The 18,041-nt window shown below is 37.9% G+C and overlaps 1 protein-coding gene across 4 annotated transcripts in view; it reads left to right on the top strand.

Annotated features, from left to right (window-relative positions):
• Positions 1 to 17,440, top strand: part of LOC146719104 (N-acetyllactosaminide alpha-1,3-galactosyltransferase-like) — a 44,906-nt gene extending 27,466 nt beyond the window's left edge. Inside the window, exons 1-7 of one of the 4 annotated variants that reach the window (XM_085460451.1) lie at positions 9,999 to 10,507; positions 11,050 to 11,095; positions 12,175 to 12,222; positions 12,957 to 13,022; positions 13,144 to 13,233; positions 14,831 to 14,968; positions 15,769 to 17,440. In XM_085460451.1, coding sequence (XP_085316577.1) covers positions 12,194 to 12,222; positions 12,957 to 13,022; positions 13,144 to 13,233; positions 14,831 to 14,968; positions 15,769 to 16,453 — 1,008 coding nt within the window. In that variant the 5' untranslated portion in view covers positions 9,999 to 10,507; positions 11,050 to 11,095; positions 12,175 to 12,193 and the 3' untranslated portion in view covers positions 16,454 to 17,440. Of the gene's footprint in view, positions 1 to 9,998; positions 10,508 to 11,049; positions 11,096 to 12,133; positions 12,223 to 12,956; positions 13,023 to 13,143; positions 13,234 to 14,830; positions 14,969 to 15,768 lie in introns of those variants that run through there. The other 3 variants (XM_085460430.1, XM_085460438.1, XM_085460446.1) reach the window with 3 other exon arrangements.
• Positions 17,441 to 18,041: the final 601 nt, after the last annotated feature.

Here is an 18,041-nt window from a genome sequence, read left to right as displayed (position 1 = left end):
CTCCCTTTGTGAAAATGTGTTCACTTCAAACAGAGCTCACAGAAATATGGGAAGTGCTTTTGTTCCCAGCTAAGCGCTGTGACCACGTTTAATTCTGACCATGACGGTCACATCTGAACTTACAATCGAAGACATGAGTGCTTCAGCTATTTAAAAATAAATAAATAATTTTCAGCATGTAAAATGCATCAGTGGTGGAAGCACCTGGCTCTGACTCATCAAAACGCATAAACGCAAACATTTTTGGAGAAACTTCATTTAAAGGCTAACAAAAGCTCGGCTAATCTGCAACATTTATCTATCGCCAATGAAGTTTCCATCTACTTTGTTTTTTTCTACTCAAAAGCTCTTAGACAAAACACTGAATCCCTGCCTGTGACACGCCCTCAATAAGAGAAACTAAAAGGAATGAAGCTTTTCAGAGAAAGAAAGAGAAAAAAGAAGAAGAAAAATTATCTGCTTCATGACCATGAAGATCGAATCAGCAGTTTCCAGGCAGTTTGTTCCACTTTCTGTGTGAACTGGTCAAACTTGAATCCAGTTTTTCTGGTGTTTGATGTTAATAACATACCACCATTTGTTTGTTTTTACTAACTGAATGTTCCATCAAAACTGTGAGAAAAGAATAGTTTGTTATCTGTAGGTCCTCGCACACACAAAAAGTGTTTAAAGATGACGTTTTTCTAGATACTCCGCCCTCAGAAGAATGTGAGATCTGTTTATGGAAAGAAAAAGTGGAAAAAAATGTTACCAGACCAGAAACAAAAACACATAGGTGTTATGCAAGAGGAGCAATAATTCAGATCTGCTGAGCATATAGGGAAGTACATAAGAGCTCTGTGCAGGAGAGGATCTTTAAAAGTTAATTATATATTTGTTAGTGCATGAAATCATGGAGTAGGGGGATGAAGTCAATGCTTGTTGCTATGTTGAAGAGCTTAAAAACATCCTAGTTCTCTTTGTGTGGTTGGCTGTAAATGTGGAAAATATAAAACGGATGGAAATCGCTTGATTTTTGCAGATCTTTGTAGAACAGCTTTGGTGTTTGATGTTTGAAACTATCTCATGTTACAAGTCAGACTTTCCTATGAATGCCTTTAATAGTGATTCTTCTGTACTCATGGAAACTTCACTCTTGGCTACAGTTCTGTTCTTGAAGTCTTACTCTTAAAGGGACAGATCAGCAGAAAATCACAAAATCAAAGCTACGTGTTTTGCTCCAGCTTGTTTGTCCATCTAGATCAGGGGTCGGCAACCCTGGGCACGCGCGCCACAGTTGGCACACGAAGGGTTAACTGATGGCACGACCATAGCTGGACTGGCCATCGCTGGTGATTTTTTTGTTTTTATGGACTGATGATTTTTTTTTTTTTTAGTAACCGTATAAACAATGAAAGGTGGTGAATTGGCCAGATGCTGGCAGATGTGTAAAAATAACTCAGTTGTTTGGTGGCGGATATGGCGGAGCTGCCTCAAGAGGCCAGGTGGATGAGGGGAAGGGGAGGCAGGAGGAGAGACCCGAGGTGGCCGCCGGTTCGAGTGTCAGGTGAGCTGAACTTCAGGTAAGAAGTTATGACCTGCAGTCTATCTGGGTCAGATATAAACCAAGTTTAGGTGGAGTTTATTTTCGTTGTGCTGAGTTTTTACAGTCAGTTACAATAACTCGTACTGCGTGCTAGCTAGCATGACGGAGTTTCTATACAGCTGGGTGGGTGCTATGATGTTACTGATAGTGAACTTTATTTTATTCACAAGGTTGGTAAAGTAAGTAAAGTAAAGTTGCCAACCATGCCATAAAAAACGGAATCGTCCCGTATTCAGAGAAAATATTGCGCGTTTTGTGTTGAGCTGAAAAGGAATGCGATTTGTCCCGTACTTCAGCTAGAATGGAAAAAGACACAAAGCTAGATTTATTCTGCGTCTTTACACTGCAGCTGCCTCTTCTTCTCTCATTCAGTCATGAAACTGATCATTGATCAGCTGATCGGCTTTTTTCTTGTTTGTTTATCGCCAACTTTGCGCCAGAAAGAGGAAACCGCCGGATGTCGTGCTAAACAACAGCAGCACGTTTAAGCTTGATCAGCTGTTTTTAGAATGTATTTAATATTACTTTCTAGTATCAGCTGATGTTTGCTGGAGCCACAGCCGTAAAAGCTGCTGGTCATGATATTGGTTTGGATATGTGGTGAGAGGGAAACATGAAGATGAAACCAGGAGATGTCCTTACTGAATCATCAGAGCTGAACAGGTGATGGAGAAACAGGTTTACCTTTTAGGTGACATGAATGAGTTGAAGGGAAGTTATCAACTGTTTCTGAGAGACAAATAACACCAGGATCCTTTTTTACATAGCTGACAGCTGGTAACTGTGCAGGGGCGGATCTAGCAAAGTGTTGCCAGGGGGCCAGGCAGGGTATTAACAGGGAGAGGGGGGCACAAAGAAATACTTTCTTATTCTCATTTAAAATGTCTCGCTTTTATTAAATAATTATCTGAATCTTACAACCAAAGTTTTTATCTGATGTACAACATATAGAAATCATACATATACCAACAAGACTGTATTATAAAGCAGTGGGGTACACACCCCCCCATGGCATCAATGACAGATTAGAATAGGTTCCAGACATTAGTCACAGTTAATCGTACATCTTGTACATCTTTTAATAGCTATAAGCAGACATAGAACTTCTCTTTTCTATAACACCTTCCATACAAGGTAATAATCTTAAGCCCTCAGGGTCTCTGAGGCTAATTATTGACTCTGCTCATCTGTTACCAAGTAGAATAAAATGCAACAGGTGAGCAACAAGAAGCTGGAAACATTGGGGCCTCTGCTCAGGCCTATTCCTAGATTATATGTATTATATGTACTGTAAGCATGCATGCAATTAACCTGCTATGTTCTCATCTCCCCTCAGCATGTATCATCTGGACACTCTCACCAGTGAAGCTTAAAACCTTCTAGAATGGAACATCAACTCTAACCAAGCACATTCATGCATTGTGTATAAAATGAACTAAACCTGATAAACATAGAAATGTCAATGTGATGACAGACATATTCAATGCAATTTTATAAACCCTGCAGGAAATATTACTGATAAATGATACTGTAAAACATGTTATTAATACATTCTTCATAAGGCAGATTATATGGTAGCAATAAAAGAATCTCTGAATCCCAACACAACCTAACTGAAACTATATGTACTATGTTGAATAAATGTTTTAATCAAGAACCTCTACTAAGAGCTTAATAAAAGAATATAAAAGTATAACAGGCAATTTGAATAACCTAGTAATTCAAATAGCCTCGTCTAACCTGCTCCTCAGAATAACTTAGACTCTGCTTTCACTTCTGCAAACTCTCTGCAACTTCCTGTCAACTCCTGCAACTTAGTCTTTCTGAAAGACACACACACTGTTTAAACCTCTGAATACAATATCAATGCTGTAAATTATATTATTAATGCAATAGTAATGATGATGATTATTTACCAATAGCAGTAAAATAATTTCCCTGCTCCACAGCATGGAGCAATGCCACAGAATCACCCAGTGCCTCAGACCCAAATCTCCCCTTGAACTCCTGATCCACATCAAAACAGAAGACATAATGAAATCTGTGACGGATCTCTGACTCTATAGCTGACACTAAAGACTTTATGTATTTTCTTTGAGGTACCAAGTGGGTTTGCAATTTCAAAATCATCCACATAAAGTATTATTGACAATTTCTGTCCCTCTTGTGAGTAGAACATTTTCTTCAAGCACATCATTTTTTTCAACAACAATTGCAAAGATGTGAGAATAGGCACATACATATAAGTGTGCTTTGACGATTCAATTAAATACTCCACAGGTTTGCCATATGGAAAATTTGCTTCGTAATATGATTTCCTCCTCTTTGCTGTAGATAGAGATCCTTCAGATGTGGCCAAGGCTGGACTGGGACAAAAAATCGGCCCCGGCATTTTGACTAGAGACCGGCCCACCAGGATAAAGATTGAAAATGTGACGTCATTCAGGGATAAAACCGCAAAGGATTCTGGGAACTTGTGGCAAGAGGTACTAGCGCACGCAGGCTTTCAATTGAACTCAGTTACACAGCGATAAAAAGAAACCCAAAAAATGGCAAGAAGCTGTTGTATTATTAACTGCAATAACCGGTCGCATGAGAGCCACGGGAAGCCGACGGGTAAAGAGATCGTTTTTTTTTAATCGGATTACGTCGTTGAAGTGAAATTTTTTAAGCCATGTTTCCGAAGTAAGAGCCGACGGATGGTCTGGATATACCAAATATAACATCTCAGAACACTCCAGCTCACATGTTAGTCTGCTCCAAGCATTCCCACAAAGGTCAGTCTGCTGTTGTAGTTAATATGTCATTTTTCTTAACATAATTGGTGATATAGGTTACAAGCAAGTCTGGCGCTGAACAGAAATTGTCGCGCTATGCTCCTTTGTTTATTGTGCATAAATAGTGAATTGTCCTGACACAATATTGCGTTTCGCTTCTGTTATAACCATGGTACACTGACAAAACCATATACTTTTATTCACAGGATAAAACAGTTGTTTTGTATCACTAATTGTCCATTGCGATTACAACATACAATATTATTGTCACTGCTACATTTCTGTAATGCTACTGTAACCGGTTTCTGCTTCATCCCGCTGCAACAGTTCGGCCCAAACAGACTCCTCGACTCTGCGTTGTGTAGTGTTTTTAAAAAGACAAGGAGTCTCTGATCGATCGTTGCCACTTTATTTCCTGAATGGAAACAACGGTGTATTATCAGTGCACAGGCTCGCCATACACCACTCCGCACAGCACACTCTCGTATGGCTACGGCAGACTGGCAGCGATTACTGCAGCAATATTACAATTTCTAATATACAATAAAATAACAGCAACAACAAATGATGTACCTGAATGGAAACAACGGTGTATTATCAGTGCACAGGCTCGCCACACACCACTCCGCACAGCACACTACGGCAGAACATCTCATTAGCATTCCGCTTTAGCATACAGTTTCACACATTAATAAACAAATGAAAAGTACATAAAACTGGTGTTGGACATGTGTCCACTAAGCACTTATTACACTCGGTGCTCGTCAGCTAATCAAACATGTTTTATGTGTCTGTACTACTTAGCTATATTGTGTGCGGAACAATACAACTCACCTCTCGTATGGCTACGGCAGACTGGCAGCGATTACTGCAGCCAGCCACACCGAGAGGGGGGGGGGCGCTGTTTCCCCATTACACTGATATTTGTGGCAAGTGGAATAATACCACATAAACACTGTTACACTACCAGAAATTATTTCCACTACTAATTAATTACCGTTGAGCTCAAAGGTTATATTAATAAACTGTTAATGAATGTGTATTTATGAAGACGATTTGTGAGACTGGTAAACTTATGATATGTACAATAGTCTTTCGTTCTACACGGTGCATTTCAAGGTCCTGTACCCATCCGTCGGTAAACTGTACCTGGGCTTGTTGCAGTGACCTGAAGTTACTAAACTTCATGAGTGTATGCACTCACTCCAAGAAGCGTATATTTATAAATCTGAGCGTGGTGAAAGTTGGGCAGCACGCTGACATCTTTTGTCCACTCTTTCACTCCTTTGATTTTTTCCTCGTATCTTTTCTTTGTCTTTTCGTCGAGTCTGTCTTTGTACGGACCGGCATTGTTCTCCTTTTGTTTTGTACATTCCTTTTTTGTGCGGCAAAGAAAAAAAAAAGAAGGTATTGGAACTGGAGAATGAACGTTTTGCGGTGCTGCAAATGTTTGCATTTGATGCGGTACTTGGATTGTTTTGCCACGAGTTCCCGGCATGCAATGCGCGAAAATCAGTGATTGTTAAACAAGGGGGAGGGTGCATCCAGCCTCCTCGGCTGTAATTGGTCCAGCCCAGAGTCGATCATGACCAATTGGCCAATCCAACACCTTTCATTATATATACCCTTCCTAAAAAAAAAAAAAAAAAAAATCCATCGGCCCATAAAAACAAAAAATCGCCAGCGGCCCACCGGGCAAATGCCCGGTATGCCCGATGGCCAGTCCAGCTATGGATGTGGCACATTTATGTAAAACATTGCTATCAGAAACTGCCTAACAAATCTCATTCACCAGTTTGTCCTTATATGTACAGTTGTGCTTTTTCAGTATACCTACAACTGATTTTCTAACCAGAGGTTGAAACAACAAAACAAAAACAACTGATCTATATGCTCAATAATCTCCTGTGTTGCTCTCTGGGACACATGGAGAATGGTCTGCATTTTCAAAAAAAATCCAGCCAGATTGTATTGCAAGTGCTCTTCTAAACCCTCAATTCCACTGATTTCACTGGTGGATGCCACTTGATTGTCATCTGATGACTCTATTGAATCAAGTTGCATGTCATCTTTTTGTTCTACATTTATAACACTTTGCACAATGCCTTCATTGTAACTTGTTGAATTTTGGTGGTCTCTGCATTTGTGGGCATTGAAGGTTGAGTATACATTGGTTTTAAAATTGCAGTTCTTGAAAGGACATGGAACAGTTTCTTTTCGTTTTAAATGCCGCCTCAGATGGATAAACATTTGGCTTTCAATAAATGGCTGCTGAAAATTACACACAGGGCAACAAAATCCATAATTATTCAAATCTAGATAAGAACCGTCTTTTCTTTGCGTGGGAGTGTGCATTCTTGACATGTGTATCTTTAATGAATTAAATGTACTAAATGTACACATGCATGTGTTGTAGAGACAGGGTAAGGGTGAAATTGTGGAGTACTGACCATGGTTGAGCCGATAATGCTTCAACAACATGACTTTTATGGCAGTAGAAAAACTACACAACTTGCAATTCCACATTTTGATGCCAAATCGTTTTAAAATCACCTTTACTGGCTGTCTTTAGTGCAGTGCTGGATGATCTCTCGGCATGCTACTGCTCCTTCAATCGTCAGACTGTAATAACACAAAACCCATGAGGACAGAAAGCTAGCAGAACAGTTTTTACTTTTAGACTTTTACTTCACTTAAAAAAAGTCAATCTGAATAACACAAGCTTTGAATACAGTAAGATTTATTCTTGCACTACAGTTCATTTTCAATTCAGGTTGGTCAACTACTCTATACGTTATAAAATAATAAAACAATTTTACACAAGTGAAGTACACAATAGGCTAACCCTTGGAAAGTACAGAGTCAGAAACGTTTAGGTTTGATGCAGGGCAGCTTTGAAAAGGTAAATTATTTCACGACTAAAATGCCACTAACCATCATATTTAAAATTTGTGAAGGTGAACTTGTCCACTAAACTCTTAAAATTAACACTAAATAAATCTTCTACTATTTTCACTGTGTCAAAAGTAGGCTACATTTCAACTTGATAAAGTTCAGAGTCAGAAAAGCCTAAACACTGATTTTACCAAAGGTTTTGTGCCATGCAGTTTGCAAAGATTAGACAACTTACCAACTATTTGATTGAAACAAGCCACCAACCGTTAATTTTTTAAATTATGAAGGCAGACTCCATACAGCGCTAGGCGGGAATTGTGTGCTGGCAAGCTAAGTTACGAGCTACTACAACAAAGTAGTCTGATAAATTACAACGAAGTACAACTAAAACAAAGCAATCTGATAAATGTACATTTTGTTATGCTGTAAGCCTAGTTGTGATTGTCAAACTGAGCATAACGACCTTCACCTACAGAAACGAAACTGGATGTGTCAACAGCTTTTATTTGTTCAGAAAAATACTCTCCCCAAATCTGTTGCCCATGAGCACAACAAAACCTACTGCCACTGAGTAGTATATATGAAATAAAGTTATTACAGTTTGGTAGAAAACACATACGGATCACAAATGCTGACTATATAACAAGAGGATCTTTAAATTGTACTTTTAAAGGAAAAGAGAAGTCCAGTCAAACCAGTTTTCTTTTCTGTTAACAATGACCTGTTGTTCAGTAAAATACTCCCCTCATAAGTCTGTTGCCTGTAAGCAGCACAGGATTGTGTGTGTGTGTGTGTGTGTGGGGGGGGGGGCAGTCCAGAATTTCATCTAAACAAAAGGCACTTTTGTTCACACCGAACGCCATGGACGCGAACAAGACGCCCCAAACGCCCCTAATTTGACACGTGCACATTCGCACCTCTACGCGTGTCCAAAAAAAGGATGTGATGGTTATCAAAACCAAACATGATAAATTTGGCAAGAGCAGGAGACACGACACGAAGGAGATTTGTCAATCAGGCTGCAGAATGCAATGCTGTACGGTGCAAAAAAAGAAAAGAAAAAGAAAATCAGCGAAAAAGCAAAGCAGTGACGGATGAACAGTGGGACCACTGTGTGCTGTTTATTAATAAACAATAGAATATATTCCTAAATGACAACATGCATAAAAGCAGAACGGTATTTGTACGTCAGTGGGAAAATAGCGGTGGCTTGCTAGCTTTTGTGCGGCTTCCCCGGGTCAGCGAAAACTTTAGAGAAAACTTAAGAGAAATGAATGAACTTACCAGGTTGCCCGATCTCTTTACATATCTTCCTCCAAGCTCGGTCCTTTTTATTCCTGTCTCGGTACAGAAAGCAGCTGGTGTCGTACAGCTCCAGGTTGTTTGCTACGGCATTGATTAGCCTTCCCTCCATTGAAGTATGAAGGGCTTTGGCTGGATCTGCCCCTTTGACCTAGGTAACAGCGATGTCACCAGGCTCCTGATTGGTTGTCGCGGCGCGATTTGACGCTGGAGTTCAGATTTTTCCAACTCGAGCGGTAGACGGGTAACGCGCGTACGCACAAAATGCAACACAAAAACTCACACGCGTGGTTTTTTCGCGAGTCAAACGCTCCAAACGCGCTAGACTGACGCGCGTTTCAGGCGTTTTCGCGTTTTCGCGACGCAAATCTGCTTCCGAATTTTCGCGGGAGCCGCAATCGCGGGTCATCGCGGGTCATCGCAGGTCATCGCGCCTTCCCATTAACGCCTCTATCGCGTTCGGTGTGAACACACCTAAAACTGACATAGTTACGTTTATCCTACCATAAAACAAAGAGAAGGTACGAACTCTCCCATGCTCCAAGGATGTGGGTGTGAATGCCAGTGCACTCTGGAATGCACACAAAGTCTTGTAGTGAACAACAGCCTAAGTCATCAAAAGGTCAACATGCAGTATTCTACCATATGCAAACTTATATCATTAAAAGATTATACTGACTACTAAGTACAATTTTCTATTGACACTGAGATACCGACGAGGCCTCCTTGCAAGTAAATCGATCGATCGCTGTTGCCTTGTTTTTCTTTCATGGGAATAAGTCCTGGATACAGCGGGGTCTGAGTTTAGACCCAACAATAAGGCTTATAGGTTCAGAAATTGGTCAAACTACCAAGAAGTTGAGTTATGAAAATAACCCAGCATTTTTTAGTATGTATGCCATTATGTTTTTGTTTTTGTTGGCAATTTTCCTGCAAAGAAAAATGAGGTAATCTATCTTTTAAAATGGAGCATTTTATTCTTTTTCTACTTAACCGATTCAAGGTGAGTATATTATTAGAATTAAAATTTTGACTAAAATGAAGTTTGTATCTCCATCTAATAATAACATTTTACTATTACATTAATATAACACAAGGTAACACAAGGTCCATTAGGTTTTGACAGAAATAGCTGGTAAAAATATCTTCAAAAGTACTTACTTTCACTTTTATATCAGTACAGATGCTCAGTTCAACTTCAACTTTTTTTTTTCTAGTATCTGTATTTCTACATAAATACAGAATGTCTGTACTTTTGCCACCTGTGGTTGTCTGTATGTTTTTTTTTCCAGCAGTGTACAGTGAATGTTTACCCTTCATGATAAGTGTCATATCAGTTAGACCAGGTGTCTACAACCTTTCACATCCGGGTTCCACGCAAAAGAAAACACTGGGAACCGCAAATACTTTTGACATCTAAAATGAAGATAACACTGTATATATTGTTTTTTACCTTTATGCTTTGGGTGAACAACTAAGGTGTATTGCTTATGAAATCCATGAAGTGCTACAGAGAAAATTACATTTTATTTATGTAATTAACACATTTTGAACTCTTAAAGAAATATAACAAAAGGAAAGACACCCAGCTGAACTAAAATGATCCAGCAAACAAAAACTGCTGTGAGCCGCCACCCTTTGGGATTTTGGATTCTTGACCTGACTTTTAAAAAATAATTGGAAAAAAGTACTATGCTGCTAAAAGATGGAAAATAGATATTTGCAAAATTCTGCCTAAATATGTATTTTACCTGGTTAATGTGTGTGGCGGGGCGTGGTCTGCAGCGCTGCTGCAGGGGAGGCGGACGCACCTGAGCGGCACCTGCAATCACGCCTCGCCGTCTTTACGTCTGTGCTATATGCTGTTGCGTTGGTTTGTGTCGGGCTGTGATCTGCAAAGAGTTTTTATACAGTTAAATCGAGCTGTTGGATATATCTGTGAATCCAAGTAAGTTTACTTTTTTACTTTACTTTCCTACAAGTGAAGACGTACAAAGTAACTCTGCCAATAATAATAATAATAATAATGTAAATAAAATTAAAAAATAAAATGTACTCCTGACTCCTCATTAAATTTCTACATAAAAAAGTTGTCACTCACCTACTCTGTGACTTATATAGTAACAAATTTTATCTGTGGAAAAAATGTAGAAAATGTAAAATGAATTAATAGGATGTATTATTATTTAGTTCACAGCAGTTAGTAGGTATTTCATCCTGTTCTTCATGTAGTGGAAACAACACTTGTGATACTGTAGTTTTTGTAGTTTGGGGCCCTCTGGAGATGAAGTCCAATTTAAATAATAACCCTTCACAATCCTTCAGTGAATTTTCACATTTTATGCACTATAAATACTGAGTGTTGTTCAACTGGCAACCATGTATGAATTTTGTTTAAATTTTAAGCATGGAAGATTTAGACTACAGTACTTTTTTTTCATTTCATTTTTAACAAATTTCTTGTTATTCTCATCATTAACACTAACACAGGTTTTGGCCAGGAATCTAATGGTAAATGGTTGCTGTCTCTCAAGAGGTACAAATAAAACTGGTTTTACTGGACTTGTGCATTCAACTGATTTACACAATGGCACCAGAGATAATGTAAAAAAAATATACATATGTATGTTCCCCATACAGGTTGTACCAGTTTAAGACACTCCATTTTGTGCTCCCTGTCTTTTGGAAAAACATTTTTGAACATGTCGATGAAATTTCTTGAGAACCCACAGACATTATCAAATCTATGGAAAGTTCATAGAAGGGGCCAACTGAACCTTCAGGATTTGAAAACTGTTTGTGTAGAAGAATCAGTTAAAATCACACTTGATGCATGCGACTAGTTTCTCCATACAGGAGGTGTGTTGAAGCTGTCATCACCAGCAAAGGATTTTGTATGAAATATTAAATACATTTCTGTAAACATATTTGATACTTGACTGGTCTTTCAGTTCTCATTATTTTTATGGACAGCTATGGGTTGATTTATTTGAATGTGTTGATTCGATGGGTTGCTACCAACATGCCAGTAGCACCTTTAGAAATACTTTTACTTAGAAAATTGGTGATGTGTTCAATACTCATGTCACCTTCTGTATGCTGCACTACTGTCACTCAGTTCTAAAGCTACTTCCCACCAATGTCCATCTGCCTTAATTAAGATAGGCACAATTTTATGACATAATGGTTTAAGTTTCAATGGTAAAAACATTCTTTAAGCTATAGATTGGAGAAATTAATCCTAGATGCCACTAGATCATTTTGATGTTTGGGTCAAAGTATAGGATAGTATAGGAGGAGTTGCAGATGTAGCTTATAGTTTGGATAAAATGAATCAAGCTTTCACATTCACGGATTTACATCAATTGATCTTAATTGTAAAAATGAGCAATAGACTTTGTTGGTCTAAAACAGTTTTGAGCAGTTTATAATTTATGGATATGGCAGGTTATGCAGGAAATGAATGTAAGATAATGAAAATATTTTACATGAAATAAGATACTTTATTACTTTACTTTACTTTATTTTATTTATCCCAAGGTTGGGCTCACTATTTTTTTTTCTTTTCAATAAGGTCTAATTCTGTCAACCAGCCATCCCTTTCTCCTCCATCAGAACGCTGCTTAAGAAGAAAATGACAGGGCTGTTTTCCCTAACAATGAGGTAGGAGCGTGGGCCAAGATGGTGGTGCTGTTGGCAGGAATGTGTGTGCGTGTGTGTGTCTGTGTCTGTGTGTGTGCGGGGGGGGTGCATTATTATTACAGAAACTGGATTTTGAATTGTGAGTTGACAACAAACGAGACTCTTCCATTGTAATCAGAAGAGGATTGATTTCACTTTGCCTGATTCTATTTTATACAAACATGTATCAAGTGAAGGAGAGAGCATTTCCAGAAATCTTTCTAACTTATTGTTTTCCTTACCTTGTTGTTTTATCTGTAGGTATAAAAAACATAAAAATAACCATAATGTCCCCAATTGATTTTAGACTTTCTGGAAAACATTTTGGCTGCCACCATGTCAGTGTTTTGGAGCCAGACATTATTACTACTAGCCCACTAGTGACCTAACCAATTGCAAGGAGGTTTTCAGTGCAGTACCATATACAGCTTTGTGACTAGTTTCACTATAGTGGCTTTTAGCATTGCAAGCAATAGGGGAATACACATTTTTCCCCATTGATTGATGGTTGCCAAAATGTTCACCAACAGCATTGTAAGCCTGCATGACTCAGGCTTTAGCAATCTTCATGAATTACCTATGTAAAGACATTTATCTGTTAATTGATGCTAAATATTGGTATACCTGTCAAAGGAAAAACAATGAAGTGAGGCCCAAACTTTATTTGATTTATTTAGTATTATTTTTAATATTATTATTTTTTATTAATTTCTAAGTAAAAATGATGGAATCCTCTGCTGTCTGCTGTTGGTCATCCTCGGTTCTACTTCCTTATATACAAGGTATGTATTAAGGCACTATTTTCAAAAGCATATTGATACGTAATATCTATATGATGTAGCAACCTTTTCAAACAATTTATTTTGTTGTTATGTCCTGTGGTGCTTATTTTTCCGGTATCAGATATTTAAGGAACACTATCCTAATGATAAAATTGCACCCTGAACGAGAACCAAGCCACAGCATTAATTTGGATGACACACTTAACTTTGGGTAAGAGATATTCAAAATTTGGACACCATTGTCTGGTAATTATAATGTCCCATACTTGTATTTGATTTTTAAGATGTTTTTAGTAGAATAAACACATGCAGCTTGTGCACACAATTTAGGAAACTTCTGCATCAAAGTACAGTTAAAATAAAATATTTTTGGAGGTTAATGTTACAATAGCACTTGTGACAAGCAGACAGTAACCAAATTTGAAAGTGTGTTAAAAAAAGAAGAAAGAAAAACCAGAGCGACATGATTAAAGAAGCATTTACACAAACTAACTATAGAATAAAATAACCTGCTTGGGAGTATTCATAATAGGGCTGCCACGATTAGTCGACTAGTCACGATTACATCGACTATTAAAATCGTCGACGAGTAAATTAATAGTCGACGCTTTGTTTGAAGCTTTGTAAGATCCCAAAAGACGCAGGAATAAGTAGTAGGATTTAAGAGTGTAATAACGGACTGAAACAGAAGATGGCAGCACTGCATGTACAAGGATGCCAGCTGCTGTTAAACCCCGAAATTGTGTGTGTCCCAAAATTCATAGCGCAGCCCAACCTAGTTTCCAACAATGGCGGCAGCTAGTTAGTTTTAATATTACTCTTATTATTCTTTCTGGGTCAGTAAATAAAGTTTAACATATTTTTAGGCGAGAATGTAGCTGTGTAAACTTCAAATATCTGCTCAGTTTATCAAGACGCCACATACTTTCAAAAGCGCTCCGACGTTTTCGGAGACGTCTGTTACCCACTAGCTCGATAGCTAGCCGGGGGCAAGGCTCACTAGAGCCCGTGGGAACACCGGACACCCGGCTAATCGTTTTCAAACCCACTGCCATCTTTCGCTACTCAGGTTAAACATGATATATAAGTCCCTTAGATAACTTAAAAATGTTATAGTTTGGCTTTTTTTTTTGTATTTTATTTGTTCCTGAGTAAATCGGTTTGGCTGAGATTAAAGTTATAGTTTTTACACAGCTGAATAAACCTCAAGCAGAAAACTGATTATCAGAAGTGTGAGATGCTCGAGAATTTACTCCGGTTTCCTGTTATATTTTAGATAGCAAGGAGTTTATTAAACTTCACCGAAACAATCTGCAAATTTCATTAAAATTTAATAAACTATCATCTTGTCTTTATTTTTAGTTAGCACATACCTTAAACACTTAAAGCTGTAAGCTAATGATAGTTATATAAGAGCAGATGCTGCTGGTGCAATAAGCTGTACGTTTTACGTCCAATGGATTTGATTAGTCGACTAATCGCAAAAATAATCGGTGACTAGTCGACTATCAAAATAATCGTTTGTGGCAGCCCTAATTCATAAGTAAGATTTTTTTTCACTCTCAATAAAGGAAAAAAAGAAAAAAGAAACACTGGAAGAACAGTCTTTAGAGAGTTTCATGATTAAAAACAGTCAAAACACTGATGTCAGCTGTACAATACTGTTACAAATGAATTAACATCTCTGGTGAACTGTAAATTAAAGTTATTAGTTCCTCATATTCATTAGCACAAGGGACATGTTCCTGAATTATTTTAAACCAGAATATATAGATTGTGTTTTAATTTATTTTGTTCTTTTAATCCAGGGCCAGACCAGCAGTTCAGACATCAACATCTTGGAATGCTCCTATCATCTGGGAGGGAATGTTTGATCCAAATCTTTTTGATCAAAAGCACATAGGAGAAAAGTCATCAGTGGCCCTTACTGTGTTTGCTGTGGGACGGTTGGTTCCTCCATAAAAACTGTATTCCTTGGCTATTATACAGTGGTGCCTTCTAGTTAATAGAATTTAATAGAATGATTAAGAAATGTAGGCATACCTACATGGCTGAATCAGTTCAACATGGCGAATTTAAACTGTAAATTCACTAGCCCACATAAGTAATCATGAGGTGGTAACTCTAGTTTTAGTTTATGGGGGGAAATGTGCCTTATACCCCTGCAAAAGGGTTGCAAATGCATACGATAAGATCCACAAGCACAAACAAATGTTTACAAATGTGTACATCGATTTCTGTGTAACTTTTGAGGAGTCACAAATATGTGCTCCAATTCATGCACAAATACAAAGAAATTTGACCAAATTTGACCAAACTGTTTTGAAATCCAGACATCTAAACCTGAATAAATTTGCGCACATACATCTACGGTTATTATTATTATTATTATTAGCATTATTATTATTATTATTATTATTATTATTATTATTATTATTAGCATTAGCATTATAGTCATGTCTAGGTCTTTTCTTGCTTTCTTGAATGTTGCCTTCTTTGTTGCTATTTTTTTTTGTAATTGGTAATTAGTATCTGGAGTAGTTGGCCTTTATGACCCATAACCAATAAACACCAGCTTGCCTTGCTGTTTGTTGGGTGTGGACGATTGAACCTTGGCTCAGATTGAAATAATTACTTTTGGTGCATCAAAGATAGTGAAGAAATATACAAACAGGATGGGTTTTGTATTGTTTTGCAATAATTTACAAATAAAAAAATCATTTGTTTTTCTCTGTCTCTCATTAAGGTACCTGGATGCCTACCTCAAGACTTTCCTCATCTCAGCAGAACAACATTTTATGTTGGGATTACCAGTGACGTATTATGTGTTTACAGACTTACCAGACAAAGTACCAAACATCACACTTGCTTCTCACAGAAACATAAAGGTTATCCAGGTGGGAAAGCACACCAGGTGGCAAGACATTTCTATGATGCGAATGAGGACAATATCAGAAGCTATAGAGTCAGAGATCCGTCACAGATTTCATTATGTCTTCTGTTTTGATGTGGATCAGGAGTTTCAGGGGAGATTTGGGTCTGAGGCACTGGGTGATTCTGTGGCTTTGCTCCATGCCCACTATTATAAATTACCAAAAGCCTGGTTTACCTACGACAGAAACCCCAAATCTAAAGCCTTCATGGAAACTGGCGATTTCTACTACCATGCTGCTATCTTTGGAGGAATGTGGCAAAATGTAAAGCATTTGGTAGATGCCTGTTATCTGGCTATCATGGAGGATAAAATAAATGATGTGGAAGCTCTGTGGCACGATGAGAGCCATCTAAACAAGTACTTTTGGATTCATAAACCAAGCAGGCTGCTGTCTCCAGAGTACTGCTGGGACCAGAGCATTTGGGACAAGCAGGATATACTTGTCACCCGCCTAGTGTGGGCACCAAAACATTATGACACACTTCGTACTGGCTAGATCGAAAATCAAAGTTGGAATTATTTTATAAGCAAGGGGCTAGTTTGTTAAACGTATATATAGGCTTATTTTTATTGGATTATTTGACAAGTGAGCTAGTAGAATAGCTCGTCTTCCTTTTCTGAAAACTCATCTAATCCAGCTAGGTAAATCTAAATGCTTAGGCTTGGAGGACTGTTGTTCCTTTTTGTAATTATGTTGCAATATTATATATTATTTTGTAAATATTTTAGGTTGTGACTAAATCTGGAGACTTTAATTATAGCTTGGTGGCTAACAAAGGTGAAAATTCTGCTCATGTACTAAAATCTTAAAATACCATAAAGAGAAGCATATCCTCTGACCAGTAGGTTTTTGTGGAATATTTATGGTTTCAAGAAGACAGACAGAAGTGAATTAAAAGGCCTAAAATCCAGCTTTCGTGGGTGTAATGTAACAAAGAGTGCAGTGACAGAGATTTATGCTTGTGCTTTTGCTGATAGTTATTTTTGCTTTAATCAAATCATGAATCTAATCAAAATATGATCAAGAGGTAATAATTTAAAAACGAAGTGATTTTATTATGCATGGGCAATCAGAAGAAGTAATTTTTGGGTGTATTGTGATAAGGAGAGAAAGCAAATTCTAAGTTACAATGAAGTAATCAGAATTGAAAACTGTATGTGAAGTACAAAGAGCAATGTATTTCTAATCAAGATGATAAGAAGATGATAAGAAATCAGGCTAATGTTATGCAAACTGAAGTGAAATTATGTTGAATAAATGTGACAATTGTAATAAAGTAACTCTTACTACAGAGATAAAGTGAGGCAGAGAAAGAACACTGAGATGTGCTCAACATCAAATGGTTGGGCTGACAAAACACTGGATGATGGCCATGACATGAAGGAAAGGTGAAAAGAAGAAGAGGACTATAAGACCCTTTGCAGATAACAGTAAATTACTTAAATAAGAAATTCTATCTGCAATTAAAGGTCATTTTGTGGATATTCCCTTTTTTGGATTGTTTTTAAATTCTTTTTTAAAAACTACTTTTTAAGTAATTTTGCAGCAGTCATGAAAGAATGGGGTATAATAAGCATACTGGTGTTTTGGAGAAGGTGACTATTGAAGATCAATTGGAGAGAAAGAGTCTCGATAAAAATCCATAACTGTATGTAATGATGTGTCTGTGAGATGGTTAGAAATATTTGCTTTTCTAGTGGCTAAAATTTTATTTGTGAAGACATTCATTAAGTCATTTCTAGTTAAGGTTAAAGGAATGATTTGCTCAACAGAGCTGTGACTCACTGAGCTTAGCAATAGATAGCGAAGAGAAACTGATTGTCACGGGTTGCTCTGAGGATCCACTCGCAGGACTCCGGAGTTGTGTTTTAACAGAGACGGTTTATTCACAAAATCTTCACCAAGTGTATTTACAGACAGTGCGAGGACAGTGCTATATACAAGATGTGAGAGGCAGGGTTCCAGGGCTCCAGGGAAAACAAGGGAATCACACACGCGCTCACGCCAACCTCTCTCCGCTAGTGACCAGTCACCTCTTACACACTCCACACGGGGAAACACGGGGACGGGTCCGGGGAATCTA

The sequence above is a fragment of the Copadichromis virginalis genome, linkage group LG1 (assembly GCF_057382275.1).
Source record: "Copadichromis virginalis isolate Kocher_CV1m ecotype Utaka linkage group LG1, C_Virginalis_male_GT1.1, whole genome shotgun sequence".
Taxonomy (NCBI): Eukaryota; Metazoa; Chordata; class Actinopteri; order Cichliformes; family Cichlidae; genus Copadichromis; species Copadichromis virginalis.
Note: the sequence above shows the minus strand (reverse complement) of the source record. Positions and strands in the feature narration are given on the sequence as shown.